This window comes from Narcine bancroftii, chromosome 5, assembly GCF_036971445.1.
Source record: "Narcine bancroftii isolate sNarBan1 chromosome 5, sNarBan1.hap1, whole genome shotgun sequence".
NCBI lineage: Eukaryota > Metazoa > Chordata > Chondrichthyes > Torpediniformes > Narcinidae > Narcine > Narcine bancroftii.
Genome location: NC_091473.1, coordinates 19,990,492 through 20,005,438, shown reverse-complemented (window position 1 = coordinate 20,005,438; position 14,947 = coordinate 19,990,492). Strand labels below are relative to the sequence as shown.

General features: G+C 46.3%; 1 protein-coding gene across 1 annotated transcript; it reads left to right on the top strand.

The window, feature by feature from the left end:
- Positions 1–273: 273 nt before the first annotated feature.
- On the top strand, positions 274–3,018 carry LOC138765279 (collagen alpha-1(I) chain-like). The gene has a single exon (XM_069942329.1). The coding sequence runs from the start codon at positions 274–276 to the stop codon at positions 3,016–3,018; it is 2,745 nt and encodes a 914-aa protein (XP_069798430.1).
- The last annotated feature ends 11,929 nt before the right edge of the window (positions 3,019–14,947 follow it).

Here is a 14,947-nt window from a genome sequence, read left to right as displayed (position 1 = left end):
CTATATAGCATATATTTTGATGTATAATTTGACCTTCAGATAAGTTGGGTCCCCATTTTCAGCCTCATTTTCATGCTTTTATCATATATCGTGTGTAAAAATGGAACCCGACCCCCCCACCCCCATTTTCTGCAAGGAATGTGCTGGAGACTGATGTCCAAGCCTCCCAGCAACAGCCCGAACTGTGTTACAACACCCCATTAGCCAAGTAACAAATGTGTAAATTAAGCAAGATTTTTTTTAAAAAAAAAACCTTTGTTTCTGGCTGGGGAGATGCCGAATGGGGCTGAGTCCAAGTCTTCAGCATCGGCTGTAACTGGAATCTGCAACGGCAACTACATTCTCAATGTTGAGTATGGTACCATCTGCATTGAAGAAGTCCCCTTGCTGCCCAAGTGTGTACGGTACAGGAACTATGACCATGCACCAGCTCCTGGGCCGGAGCGGGGACCCCTGGTCGACTGGGCCGGAGCGGGGACCCCTGGTCGACTGGGCCGGAGCGGGGACCCCTGGTCGACTGGGCCGGAGCGGGGACCCCTGGTCGACTGGGCCGGAGCGGGGACCCCTGGTCGACTGGGCCGGAGCGGGGACCCCTGGTCGACTGGGCCGGAGCGGGGACCCCTGGTCGACTGGGCCGGAGCGGGGACCCCTGGTCGACTGGGCCGGAGCGGGGACCCCTGGTCGACTGGGCCGGAGCGGGGACCCCTGGTCGACTGGGCCGGAGCGGGGACCCCTGGTCGACTGGGCCGGAGCGGGGACCCCTGGTCGACTGGGCCGGAGCGGGGACCCCTGGTCGACTGGGCCGGAGCGGGGACCCCTGGTCGACTGGGCCGGAGCGGGGACCCCTGGTCGACTGGGCCGGAGCGGGGACCCCTGGTCGACTGGGCCGGAGCGGGGACCCCTGGTCGACTGGGCCGGAGCGGGGACCCCTGGTCGACTGGGCCGGAGCGGGGACCCCTGGTCGACTGGGCCGGAGCGGGGACCCCTGGTCGACTGGGCCGGAGCGGGGACCCCTGGTCGACTGGGCCGGAGCGGGGACCCCTGGTCGACTGGGCCGGAGCGGGGACCCCTGGTCGACTGGGCCGGAGCGGGGACCCCTGGTCGACTGGGCCGGAGCGGGGACCCCTGGTCGACTGGGCCGGAGCGGGGACCCCTGGTCGACTGGGCCGGAGCGGGGACCCCTGGTCGACTGGGCCGGAGCGGGGACCCCTGGTCGACTGGGCCGGAGCGGGGACCCCTGGTCGACTGGGCCGGAGCGGGGACCCCTGGTCGACTGGGCCGGAGCGGGGACCCCTGGTCGACTGGGCCGGAGCGGGGACCCCTGGTCGACTGGGCCGGAGCGGGGACCCCTGGTCGACTGGGCCGGAGCGGGGACCCCTGGTCGACTGGGCCGGAGCGGGGACCCCTGGTCGACTGGGCCGGAGCGGGGACCCCTGGTCGACTGGGCCGGAGCGGGGACCCCTGGTCGACTGGGCCGGAGCGGGGACCCCTGGTCGACTGGGCCGGAGCGGGGACCCCTGGTCGACTGGGCCGGAGCGGGGACCCCTGGTCGACTGGGCCGGAGCGGGGACCCCTGGTCGACTGGGCCGGAGCGGGGACCCCTGGTCGACTGGGCCGGAGCGGGGACCCCTGGTCGACTGGGCCGGAGCGGGGACCCCTGGTCGACTGGGCCGGAGCGGGGACCCCTGGTCGACTGGGCCGGAGCGGGGACCCCTGGTCGACTGGGCCGGAGCGGGGACCCCTGGTCGACTGGGCCGGAGCGGGGACCCCTGGTCGACTGGGCCGGAGCGGGGACCCCTGGTCGACTGGGCCGGAGCGGGGACCCCTGGTCGACTGGGCCGGAGCGGGGACCCCTGGTCGACTGGGCCGGAGCGGGGACCCCTGGTCGACTGGGCCGGAGCGGGGACCCCTGGTCGACTGGGCCGGAGCGGGGACCCCTGGTCGACTGGGCCGGAGCGGGGACCCCTGGTCGACTGGGCCGGAGCGGGGACCCCTGGTCGACTGGGCCGGAGCGGGGACCCCTGGTCGACTGGGCCGGAGCGGGGACCCCTGGTCGACTGGGCCGGAGCGGGGACCCCTGGTCGACTGGGCCGGAGCGGGGACCCCTGGTCGACTGGGCCGGAGCGGGGACCCCTGGTCGACTGGGCCGGAGCGGGGACCCCTGGTCGACTGGGCCGGAGCGGGGACCCCTGGTCGACTGGGCCGGAGCGGGGACCCCTGGTCGACTGGGCCGGAGCGGGGACCCCTGGTCGACTGGGCCGGAGCGGGGACCCCTGGTCGACTGGGCCGGAGCGGGGACCCCTGGTCGACTGGGCCGGAGCGGGGACCCCTGGTCGACTGGGCCGGAGCGGGGACCCCTGGTCGACTGGGCCGGAGCGGGGACCCCTGGTCGACTGGGCCGGAGCGGGGACCCCTGGTCGACTGGGCCGGAGCGGGGACCCCTGGTCGACTGGGCCGGAGCGGGGACCCCTGGTCGACTGGGCCGGAGCGGGGACCCCTGGTCGACTGGGCCGGAGCGGGGACCCCTGGTCGACTGGGCCGGAGCGGGGACCCCTGGTCGACTGGGCCGGAGCGGGGACCCCTGGTCGACTGGGCCGGAGCGGGGACCCCTGGTCGACTGGGCCGGAGCGGGGACCCCTGGTCGACTGGGCCGGAGCGGGGACCCCTGGTCGACTGGGCCGGAGCGGGGACCCCTGGTCGACTGGGCCGGAGCGGGGACCCCTGGTCGACTGGGCCGGAGCGGGGACCCCTGGTCGACTGGGCCGGAGCGGGGACCCCTGGTCGACTGGGCCGGAGCGGGGACCCCTGGTCGACTGGGCCGGAGCGGGGACCCCTGGTCGACTGGGCCGGAGCGGGGACCCCTGGTCGACTGGGCCGGAGCGGGGACCCCTGGTCGACTGGGCCGGAGCGGGGACCCCTGGTCGACTGGGCCGGAGCGGGGACCCCTGGTCGACTGGGCCGGAGCGGGGTCCTTGGATGCCTGGCAGGAGCGAGGATAATTGTAAAATGACTGGGTAGGTTATGGCGGCAGTGGGTAGATTCTTTGAGTCGTCAGTTTTTTGAGTTGAATTTAAGGTCTATTTTTTTTAAATCTGCCGTGTAAGTAGGCCTCTGTCTGTTTATTTATTTATTTTTTAAAAAAGTACTTTTTGAGGGTTTCAAGACTCTACTTTGTGCTGAAATATACGAGATCTACTTTCGAACAAGTCTGAGAAGATTTGGCATGCTGTAAAATCCTTTATCAAACTTCTGCAGGTGCATTCTGGGAAGAATCCAGCCTAGTTGCATCACATCCTGGCTTGATCTATATAATTGTAGAGTCTGAGGTCCCTGCTGCTGCCCTGGAATGCAGAAGGCTACAGAATGCAGCAAACAGAGTCCATCACTGTAAAAACTCAATGCTGGAGAAACTCAGCAGGTCAAATACTGTTTGACCTGTTGAGTTTCTCTAGCTTTGTCTTTACTTCAATCACTTCAACCACAGACTTTTGTATTTTACTGTCCATCACAAGCTTTGACCTCCAAACAATTGCAGACATCTGTGTGAGGTGCTGTCTCAAAAAGTGAGCCAACATCATGAAGGATCCCCATCACCCTGATCACAACCTCTTTGCACTGTTAACTCTGGGAAGAAAGTTTTTTTTAAAATAATCCTGAAGTCTAGCTCTTCTAGGTCCAAAACCAGTTTTTAATCAAATGGCTATCAGTCTTTTGAACCTCCCCTTTCTATCTTAATTATAAACTAATCTGGAACCACGAAAAGATCTGTCTGCACTATTGAAAATCTATGGGTTTTTTTTCTTGCATTAGCTTCTGCTGTGAATACTTATTTGTCTATCAATACTTGTATCACTTTCTGTACTGGGGTAATTTAATGTATACTGTTATAGTTGATGCTCAGCTGCAGGAAGTAAGCATTGTATTATGTACATTAAACTTGTGTGTATATATCAATATTGTCATTATCCCTTGGGCCAGCCCCCATAGCAGTTCCTCAATTTTGCTTGTTTCTTCATTAGAAACGGAGGGATGCTTTAAGACCCTGACAGCTAATACATTTTGCTTTATAGAAGAAACTAATCATACTTGAATCATCTCACTTGGGAAAAATTAACCATTGTTCAATATGTTTATATAGTTCTGCAGTACGTCTCATTCTCTTTTGTTATAAAACGGACTCCAAATATTGCAAAGAAAACTGTGCTCACACAACATCGAGATAGGCATGATACTTAATGGCATTGTCTTCATCCCATTTGGAAGAGCTTATTCACCAACATTTAAAAAAAAAATCTTTTAAACTGAAAGCAAGGTGTTGGATTCTCTCCTTTGCAGTAAATATCTCTCTAATTGTTGAGTATGGCTAGTGGTATCAAAGTTAGCATTGCCCCTGTGAGATTACCTGTTTAAAAAGATATGGCTGGTTTCAGTAAATGAGCCAGGATTGTTTCAGAGCATTGAGATACCATCAAAGACAAGACAACAAGGAAATCAGTGCTGGATTAGGCCATTAGGCCTCTCAGGCCTTCCCTACCATTCAATATGATCATGGCAGATCTACTCCAGGTTCCAACTCCTAGCCTCTGCCATACTCCTTAATATTGAGTCAGAGTTCATGGATTCATAGATTTCCTTAGAATGTAATAGGTTCCAGGGTCCAACTTGTCCATGCTTACTAAATCTTTTTGCCCACATTCATTTAAATCAGTGGTTTTCAACATTTTTTCCCCACTCACATATCACCTTAAGTAATCCCTTACTGACCATCCTATGGCAAATGTGCTCTGTGTTTAGTAAGAAATTACTTAAGGTGGTATGTGAGTGAAGCATAAGATTGAGAACCACTGATCTAAATTTTTCTTATCTACGTACCTGTCTAAAAGTACTCTGAATGTTACATTCATCTTAACTTCTATCACTTCCTTCGACAGCTATTTCCACATACCACCCTCTGTGAAAATGGTCCCCTCAATTCCCTTTTAAATCTTTGACCTCTCTTGAAATCTATGCCCTATAGTTTTTGATTCCTTCTACCTTGGGAAAAGGCTATGACTATTTACATAATCTATGCCCCTCATGATTTTATAATTCTCTATAAAATTCCCCCTTGGCCTCCTATATGCCAGGGAGAAATGTCCCAGCTGATGCAGCCTCTCGATAAAACTCAAATCTCTCCGATATTCTTGCATATTTTTTCTGCATCCTTTCCAGTTTAATAATATCTCTCGGGGTGAACAAAATTGTGCACCATATTCCAAGGGCAGCCTCACCAGCATCTTGTACAGTTGTAATATGACATCCTTGCTCTTGTACCCCAATGCCCTGACCAAAATACAAAAATTTATCAACCTTCACTTTAAACATCTCTGAGCAGCTGGCATCCACAACTTGGTGATAGAAGTAAGGGTCCATGAAATTTTGATAACCCAACATCCAAATTAGATATTATTAAAAGTCATGTTCAGAATCAACACATTGTTGTTAAGGCCAGAATTTATTATTGATCGGTAGAACATGGTGATGAACAGCTTTCTTGAACCATAAGTCTTCCTAGTGAAGGATCTCCCATGGTTCAGTTATTAAGGAACTTTCAGGTCTGTGACATGGTGACAATGATGGAATTTAGCAAGATGATTCTAAGCAGTATTGTACACCCAGGAATACACTCCACTGAGTGATTAGCTAGAGTTCACAGAGAATCCCATGAGAGTGCATGTTAAGGTGACTATGATTGATATCTGCAGTGTTTAGTTCACAGGTCAAAGTAGTTCTTGCTCTTTAGTAGCTGTACTTTTAAATGCAATATATTATTAAAAGTGGTACTATTCTGTGAAACATAACCAGTCCTACCTAACCTGGATGTGTTCATGTTGAATTCACAACTGAGAAGATGGAGGACAGGTATTTATCTGCACCCATAAACAGAATAACTAAACAGAAGTATCTCCCAATGACTTTAAGAAGAATCTAAATTAGTAGAACAGGTAACTGCTCACTCACTCTTCCCTCTCATTGATTCAAGATGTGTGGGAACTTCTAAATTATTTTAAGTTGAAATTCATTACTTTCCTACCTATTCACCCTAGACAAAAATGATTACAATATTTTTTTTAACACAGATTGCAAGAATCAATATATTTATATCCATCAGTTTAGCTGTCCCTTTGGACCTCTATTCTAGCACTTCTTTAGAATTCCAAAATAGTTTTCTCCTTGTGTTTAGAACCTGATTGTTCCCTCCCTTTTGTACCTATGGTCTTTGGTAATCATTAATTCTTAAAAATGTATGAAGAAATTGCTGTTGGTAGTTTATTGAAAACGATTGAATTCCCCATCAGGTTTCTTATTAACTGTACTACTGCCACTGAAGATTTTCATTTAATTTTCCACAGGAACTCTTTCAACTCAATCTCAAAGGATGCACAGATAATTTGTGGAGCAAATCTATTTCCGCATTATCCGCGTTTTGTAACATCTGATCTATCCCAGGGAATATATTTCCAAATGGTTCTATTCCCATTCAATGGTCAGAATAATCCTACCAAAATTCTTTTGGAGCCACATTAATGCACATTTTAATGTATTAATTTAAACCTTCATTGAATAAAGAAAATAGAGTTCAAATGCAGCCCATTTTTTGATAGAACAATTTTATCGGATTCAATTTAAATTCTTTGAAGAAATCCTCTACTGTGATTGAAACTTAAAAGGTCATACTCAATATAAGGCATTTTGCCTCTCACTTCATTCAATAGGATTTCCATTCCAATTTATCTGATTTGTATTTGGCTGTTTATATTCCAGTTGCTGTTGGCCAATTCTAGCTGAGCAGTTTAGCTTGGGAAGGAAAGATGAATACTTTGACGAAATCGTAATTTTTGTCAGCTGATTCAAACAGGCTTTATGAAAGGAAAATTATATTTGACAATCTGAGTGTCATATGGATATAATGAGCATTCTAGATAAGAGAGACCAAGTGGATGAAGTATATCTAGATTGTTACGTACTTTTGATAAGACTTCATCTCATTGATTGTTGCATAGTTACTTATAAGATTGGGGTGATAGACTAACATGGAGAGATAATTGCTTGAAAGGAAGAAATTACTAAGTGAGAATAGTTAAGTACCCTCCATATATTTACAATCTAAATTAAGGACTTGGATTAGTCTAAATTATCCAGTGGAAATGCCAATGGACTGAATGAGCGAGCAAGGCATTATCAGATGAACAATAACTGGAAAAATTTCACTGTGAATAGAAAAAAAACTATGAAAATAATGATGCTGGTATACCAATGACAGTGTTCATGTGTGGAGGGCATTTGGAAAATAAGTGAAGGTAGACCAAGCAATCAGAAAAGAAAATCTTGTGTTGGCATTTAAATCAAAGAGGACTAAGTTTAGGAATCTTGTTGCAATTGTACAAGGCTCAGGTGAGACCACATCTAGAATACTGTTTGCAGTTTTGATCTTTATTCCAACTTGAGGATGAACTGTTGAGAGTCAGTGCAGAATGATTCACTTGATTCTAGTAACATTTGTTGCCCTTTGAGAAAAAAAATGAGTAAAATGGGTGGATATTTTCTGGAGTTTAGAAGAATGTGGAGTCATCTCATTAGCACATCTGAGAACTGAAAAGTTCATTGTTAAGCTAGAGACCTAAAACTAAGGGCGCTGATGGTCACCCCACAATAGGGGAACAACATAGAGGATCCAATCATATTTTCAGGCAGTTTTAAATCATTGGGATTTTATACCCTGGAATCTTTTCCCTTCAGTATAATAACATGTATGGGAAAATAATCCCTGTATTGGGAAACCAGCAGATATGTTGTGTTTGGATATTTAGAATGATTTTGATGAGGTCTCAATGAAAAGTTTGGTCAAGTTAAAGCACCTAAATTTAACAGAATATATTGGGATGTGCAAACGTAGCTAGAATGTGCAGTTCCAACATAAGATCAGCATTGCCACTGATTGATGTCATTATATCCTTTAATTGTATTGAACACTTCTGAAAGGTGATTGACTTGCACATAAAAGTAACAGCTAAATTCTGGGATCATTTGAATGTATATCCTTTCAAAAATTCTTTAGCTTCTTGAATGGCTTCTGCAGACTAGACAGTAGCAAATTAGATTCTAGGGAAAGGGAAAAGTAGCAGTTCCAGACCATGGTTGACTAAAACCGCGGAAGTAAGGGAGGAAGCCACACAATCTTGGAGGCAAGCACTGAAATAACATGGATACTTTGTCATTTCAGTATTTTTTAGGATCTTGTCCATACTCCACCCATAATGGGAGCGACAAAGCAAGAAAAGGAGCGAAAGACTTGAAGGTGAGAAAGAGAGAGAGAGAGAAATGAGTGTAAATGAGGCAGTTACAAAGAATGAGGAGGACAACTGAAGGGTTAAATAGGGTGTTGATTTGTGGGAGTGAGTACTTGAGATAATTTGCAGGGACAAATGCAAGAAAGGGAAACTGAAGAGGAATGGCCAGTGGGTGAGTGGCCCAGTGAAGCTTTGAGGCTTTGGCTGGGGATGCGCTTGTTTCCAGTGAGGTAAGGCCAGTTGAAGTAGTTTAATCCTTTAATTAAATTAGAAGTAGGGCAGTGGATTGCTCCATTTGTTGGATGTGGGAAATCTCGAACAGCATAATTGTCCCTGATGACTACACCTGCAGAAGGTGCATCCAGCTGCAGCTCCTGTCAAACCAAGTTGGGGAACTGGATCTGGAGTTGGAAGAATCTTGGATCATTTGGAGGCAGAGGTACTGATAGGAGTTTCAGAGAGACAGTTACCCCACCCCCCAAAAAAAAAAGTGAGGTGGCAGGTAGCTGGGTGATTGTCAGGAGAGAGAAGGGGAATAGACTGAGAGTGAAGGGCACTCCTACGGCCATTCCCATATGCAATATGTATAATGTTTTGGACAGTGTTGGTGGGAGCAACCTCCCAGGTACAAGTTGTTAGTGGTCACATATCTGGCACAGAGACTGGACCCTCAACTCACAAGGGAAGGAGAGCAGTAGTGATAGGGGATCTGATAGAGGGAACAGATGAGAGGTTCTATGGGAGAGATTGAGAATCACATAGTCTGGTGCCAGGGTCCGCGATATCTCAGATTGAGTTCTCGTGTGGGAGGATAAGCAGCCAGATGTTGTGGTCCAATGACATGGGTTTAAAAGTTGAGGAGGTCCTGAAAAGAGAGTTTAGGGAGTTCAGTGCAAAGTTGAAGAACAGGATTTCCAGGGTTGCAATCTCAGGAGTGCTACCCATGTCATGTGCTAGTGAAGCTAGAAATAGGAAGCTAATATAGCTGAATATGTGGCTAAAGGGATGGTGCAGGAGTGAGGGCTTCATGTTTCTGGTGCTCTGTGATTAGTAAGGGATTGCTTAAGGTGGTATGTGAGTGTAAAGCGAATGTTGAGAATCACTGCTCTAGACCCAATTGTTACTAAAATATTTTGCTTGAGAAAAATTGTCATTAACCCATTTCCTTTGGAGTTATGAAACCATGCACATAATGAGTCTATTGGGTACAATTAAAACAGTGGTTTTCAAACTTTTTCTTCCTACCCACATACTACCTTAAGCAATCCCTTACTAATCACAGAGCACCTATGGCATAGGGATTACTTAAAGTGGTATGTGAGTGGAAAGAAAAAGGTTGAGAACCACTGGTCTAAGTTATAGAGAAACGTTAAATAAGTTAGGTCTTTATTCTTTGGAGCATAGAAGGTTAAGAGGGGATTTGATTGAGGTATTTAAAATTATTAGGGGTATAGATAGAGTTGACATGGAGTGACTTTTTTCCTTTAAGAAAGGGGAAATACAAACAAGAGGACACAAGTTGAAATTTAGGAGGCAAAAATTTAGAGAAAACATGGGTGTGTGGAACGAGCTACGAGACAAAGTAGTGGAGGAAGGCTCAATGTTGGCATTTAAGAAGTTGGATATGACAAGAAAGGAATGGACGGTTAAGGGTTGAGTGCAAGTCAGAGGGGTTAGGTGGGAGAAGGTGTTCGGCATGGAATAGAGGGACCAAGATGGCCTGTTTCTAATCTGTAATTGTTTGGTTATAAACTTCATTCAGGGAGTGGTGGCAGTGTGGAACAAGCTGCCATCTGATGCAGTAAATGTGGGCTCATTCTTAAGTTTTAAAAGACAAATGTATGGAAGAGGTCTGGAGGATTATGGAAAGGGTGCAGTTCAGTGGGACTAGCAGAATTGTTTCAGCACAGATTAGAAGGGCCAAAGGGCCTTTTTTCTGTGCTGTAGTGTTCTATGATCTTGGACAAAGTAAATAAGATCCCTGATTCCTAATTGCTAGTCTATGCAAAACTAATGCCATTTCCATATTTCATCGACTGAATCAAATTGAAATTTTAGAGGGTACACACAAACGGATGAGGGTTTATTTGATAGAGTTTCAAAATTTATTTCTGAATTAATTAATAATAGAATTGTTGAACTAATAATATCAGAATCATTTATGACATGAAATTTCACTTCAGAGATTAGCTTGTGTGCTGCTTGAATGTTGAAGTAACCATTAAATACAAATAATTCTTGATCAGATGAGGCTTCCAATAAAACACAGAAAAGGTCAGCTGGTGTCAGTGCTAATCATATTTTGATCAATGCTCAATCTCTTCTGAAAATGTTCTTATTAACTTGTTTGCTTCTTTAAGACCTGAATATGTGACATCTCCATTTGAGCATCTCTCAACTCCGTGATGGCAGCATAAGGCCAAGGTATTATTCAGACTGCTCTAAATGTGTTACTGGGCTGATTATCAAGATATTTGTCCATGTTATTTGCTCAGGATCCTGAAACATGTAATTTATAAGGTTCAAAGTCTGAATAATCTACAACATCCAAATACAAACTGACCATCATTTTTCAGTCTCTACCTTGAAATTACATTTCCTCAGCTCTGATGCCACTAAAACAACTTGGCTGCAAAGTCCATTACAGGCTTTACTTCAGGTAATCACAGCTAACAGTCTTATTTAGAATTCTTGATCCAAATTAAATCGAAGAAGTAAAATGTCAATGGAAATCCCAGGGAATGTCTTCTATTAGCTGGAATCAAAGTATCAACAACATCCTCAGATGTATATACATCCACACAGGAAGACCTTGTTAGCAATCAAGCACAAGGTGATGAAGCAAGCTTTTATTCTAGAGAGTTTTTCATCCACCCTGAGTGAGTTTATTATCACTGAGTTCCCCATTGGGATCCTGAAGTCTTCACTGACCAGAAACTCATCTTGACCAACCATATTAATTCCACGGTGGTAAGCAGTGAGATGAACTGTGTTGAGACTCATCTCCTAACTCACCAAAGCCATTCCATGATCTTTAAGGGAGTGATGAAGAACATTGTTGAAGTCAATCCACTTTGCCTAATAAGTCTTGCTCTCCTCATCAGAGATTTGGAGAACATTCTTGATTTTTGTTTTCCTCTCTGCTTGTGACAGAGCTAAATATAAAATGTTTGTTCCTCCCCTTCATTCTCCTTCTTCTGCACCTCTTTTCCTTCCCATTTTCCCATCTTTCTCCTCTCTCCCTCCCATTCCCCCAGCCCATTGAGGATTTATATCTGTCCAAAGTTCCTGAAAGGATGAATATGATGTGCATCTAAGCAACCCCTGTGCTAAGCCAGTGCTCGACAGTTGGACACCAAGGCAAGCCCACTGAAGATAGGATACCACATTGACTTTGTTATTCCTGCTCATCTCAGAATGTTATGTTTGATGGAATTTGACCTGTTCACAGCTGACCAGCAGTTTTGCCTGGCACAAAGATTGGCAAATGGCCTTTTCCAGATCCAAGATGATGTATCAGTAAATGGTCAAGAGAGAAACAAGAAGTTTTGCCATGATTAATTGGAGAAACTACATTATAAGATATGATAGGCAATGAAAGCAAAGGAATAAGATTTACTGTGATTTTCAAAAGAAAATTAAGGCAAAAATCCAACAGGAAAATGTCCACTGAAGAATTACAAGGAAAGTATTAAATTAAGGAAGCAGGTTTGAAAATAGTTACAGCCTAAGAATTGCGATCAGTTTAGAATTCAGCAAAGGTAGGGTGAAAGGCTGACATTGAGTTTGGAGAGATCAGACAACCTTTGAAATTTTAATCAAATTGTTGAAATTCATAAATTAAAACAAATTAGAATAAAAGAAGAGATTGGCAAGGAACGTAAAAAAAAAAAAAAAAATGATATGACAGAGCTGCAAAAGGCATGCAAAATGTCAACATATTTAATAATGGGGACCAAAGAAATGGGTAGAAAAATTAATCAAGTACTTTGTTTCTCTCTTTGGGGGTTAAACACACAAAAACTGCCAGAAGTGGAAGAGAGTCAAGGGTTCAGTGAGAATGAAGAAGTGAAGGAAAATAGTATTAGACTAAAAGTAGTGACAAAGGAGAAGTTGCAACAGAAAGATGAGAAATCCCAAAGGTCTGATGATCTGTTTCCCAGAGTTATGAAAAAAGTGGATACAAAGTTGATGAGGGCAATCAGTTCCAAATTCAGTTAAATCAAGGTACCAGATATGACCCCACTATCCAACAGAGAGTACACAGGAAACTCGAGGCTTGTTATTATTAGGGATAAAGTTAGAATCTGTAATGAAAGGTATAATTACAGAACACTTACAAAGAATAATAGGATTTAGCAGATTTAGCGTGGATTTCAGATTTATTACAAACATGGCATCACAAACAACCTTAAGATTCTTTTGCCTGTGGGCCAAGCAGAATTGCCACTTAATGGTAGTGCAAAAAAACTACTCAATGTACACATGTAAACAAATAAATGTAAACAACTGTGTAATATAGAGAGGAGAAAATAAACCAAAGTGCACAAGAGTCCTTAAATGAGTCCCTGATTGAATTGGTTGTTGAGGAGTCTGATAGTGGAGGGGTAGCAACTATTCCTGAGCCTGGTGGCGTGGGTCTTGTGGCTTCGCTACCTCTTTCCTGATGGCGGCAGTGAGAACAGATCATGCTCTGGGTAGTGTGGATCCTTGATGATTGCTGCTGCTCTCTGACTGAAGCGCTCCCCGTAGATCTTCTCGATGGTGGGGAAGGGGCTTGCCTGTGATGTCCTGGGCTCTGTCCATTACGTTTTGCAGGGCTTTATACTCTGAGACATTAGTGTCCCCATACCAGACCATGATTTACCCAGACAGTACATTTTCCACAACACATCTGTAGAAATTTGCCAAGGTTGGTGATGTGAGAGATGGGAAAATTGACCTAAAATTATGAACATGGAAGAAACTAAAGTTCATCAGTAAAATGGCTGAAACCAGTTCAAACAGGATAAGTTTGGGGCTTAGGATGCAGGAAAGCAGAGTCAGCACGATTAACATAAGAATCTTCTATCCTTTGTGACAAGACCATAGGACTAAGATAAGGAATGGTAAGGTACAATAGAATGTAGGAAGTTGAGGTAGTCTGGATCAGATAAGGGTCTCCTAGCCCTGGACAGAAGTACCAAGTCATACATTTCTAATTAGCTAACCATACACAGATTTATACATATGAAATTAGCCAACCCTAGATAGAATGAGTCAACTCTGCATATCAAGAGACTGTAGCCCCGAGAATCAGGAAGGTGTGAATAAGGACAATGACATGAAGGGACACCGACAGGATAACCCCCCCTGGTTCTCCAAGTATACTGAAATTGCACGTAGGCAGGCAGGATTGCCTAATGCCAAACCTCTCCAGCAGGAGGCAGAAGAATGTAAGGGGGAGGGTATTCCTACACTGAAATCAACTGTATAAAAGTTGGGTGAGCCCCAGTGTGTGTGTGTATTCCCAGGGTAAGGGGAAGCACCCAACTTTGCATTGTTGTAGTAATAAATGTTCTTTGTTCTCAATTTTTGTCTCGAGCAATTTCTTTAAAGGTACTTTAATTCCTAACAAATGGGGGCTCGTCCGGGATCACACTCCCTCCACTGACAGAGTACCCCGACGACGAGAGTAGGTGCACCCCGGCTGATTCAGCTGGACTCACGGGCGACGGGTGGCTGGTCAGTGGAAGAAGCGAGTGATATCCGAGAAGAGGCATTGAGAACAAACGGCGGAAGGACGCGCGCTAGAGCAGTACTGCCAGAACTCGGTAAGAGTATTTTACTTGTTCCTAAGTATGGGAATAGCGGGCAGTAGAGATGAGAGTCCTGACACAGGACGTGACCACCAGATAGCTACGTACAGCCCGCTTGGGATGATGTTATCTGAGTGGGGCACAGGAAAGACCCGCGGTAAAGACAAACTGACGACGGTCAGGTATTGTTGTAATGAATGGGTGGGATACCCGGTTAAAGGGAGCTCCGTGTACTGGCCAAAATTCGGATCCGAGGATGAATGGATGTGTGAAGTTTGAACTTATGGCTCTATCAAAACCAGCCAGACAATGTTGAGAGCAGGGAATATGCAGCCTGCTGGCTCAAGGGATCCATTGAACAGCTGGTTTTGAATGAGAAAGAATCCAGGGATAAGAGAGAGGAGGAACCTCTTGTCCCTGAATCACAGGGTTGGGATGTGTTACATTCCCTCCCTCCACCCTATGTTCCTCCTATGCCGGCTCCTATCTTTCCTTCCCCTCCTATGACCTACCCTTCTGCACCTTCCCCACCTCCCCCACCACTAGAGAAGAGAGAAGAGAGCAGGAGTGGTATGATAACTTGCTCACAAAGCACTCGATTACCACCTCTGTTGGCAGGAGAGAGAGGTAACTTTAATTCAGAACAGCGTGAGACTCTTCAGGAAGAAAGGGCAGAACCCTTTGATTCATTTCCCAGGGAGCAGGAACCCAGACCTAATAAGCTAGAAACCAATTGGATGAGACCACTGTGGGAAGTTCCCATGGGAGAGGGTCTCGGTTTCGTAAATGTGCCCCTGACCAGTACTGAAGTGTGTAACT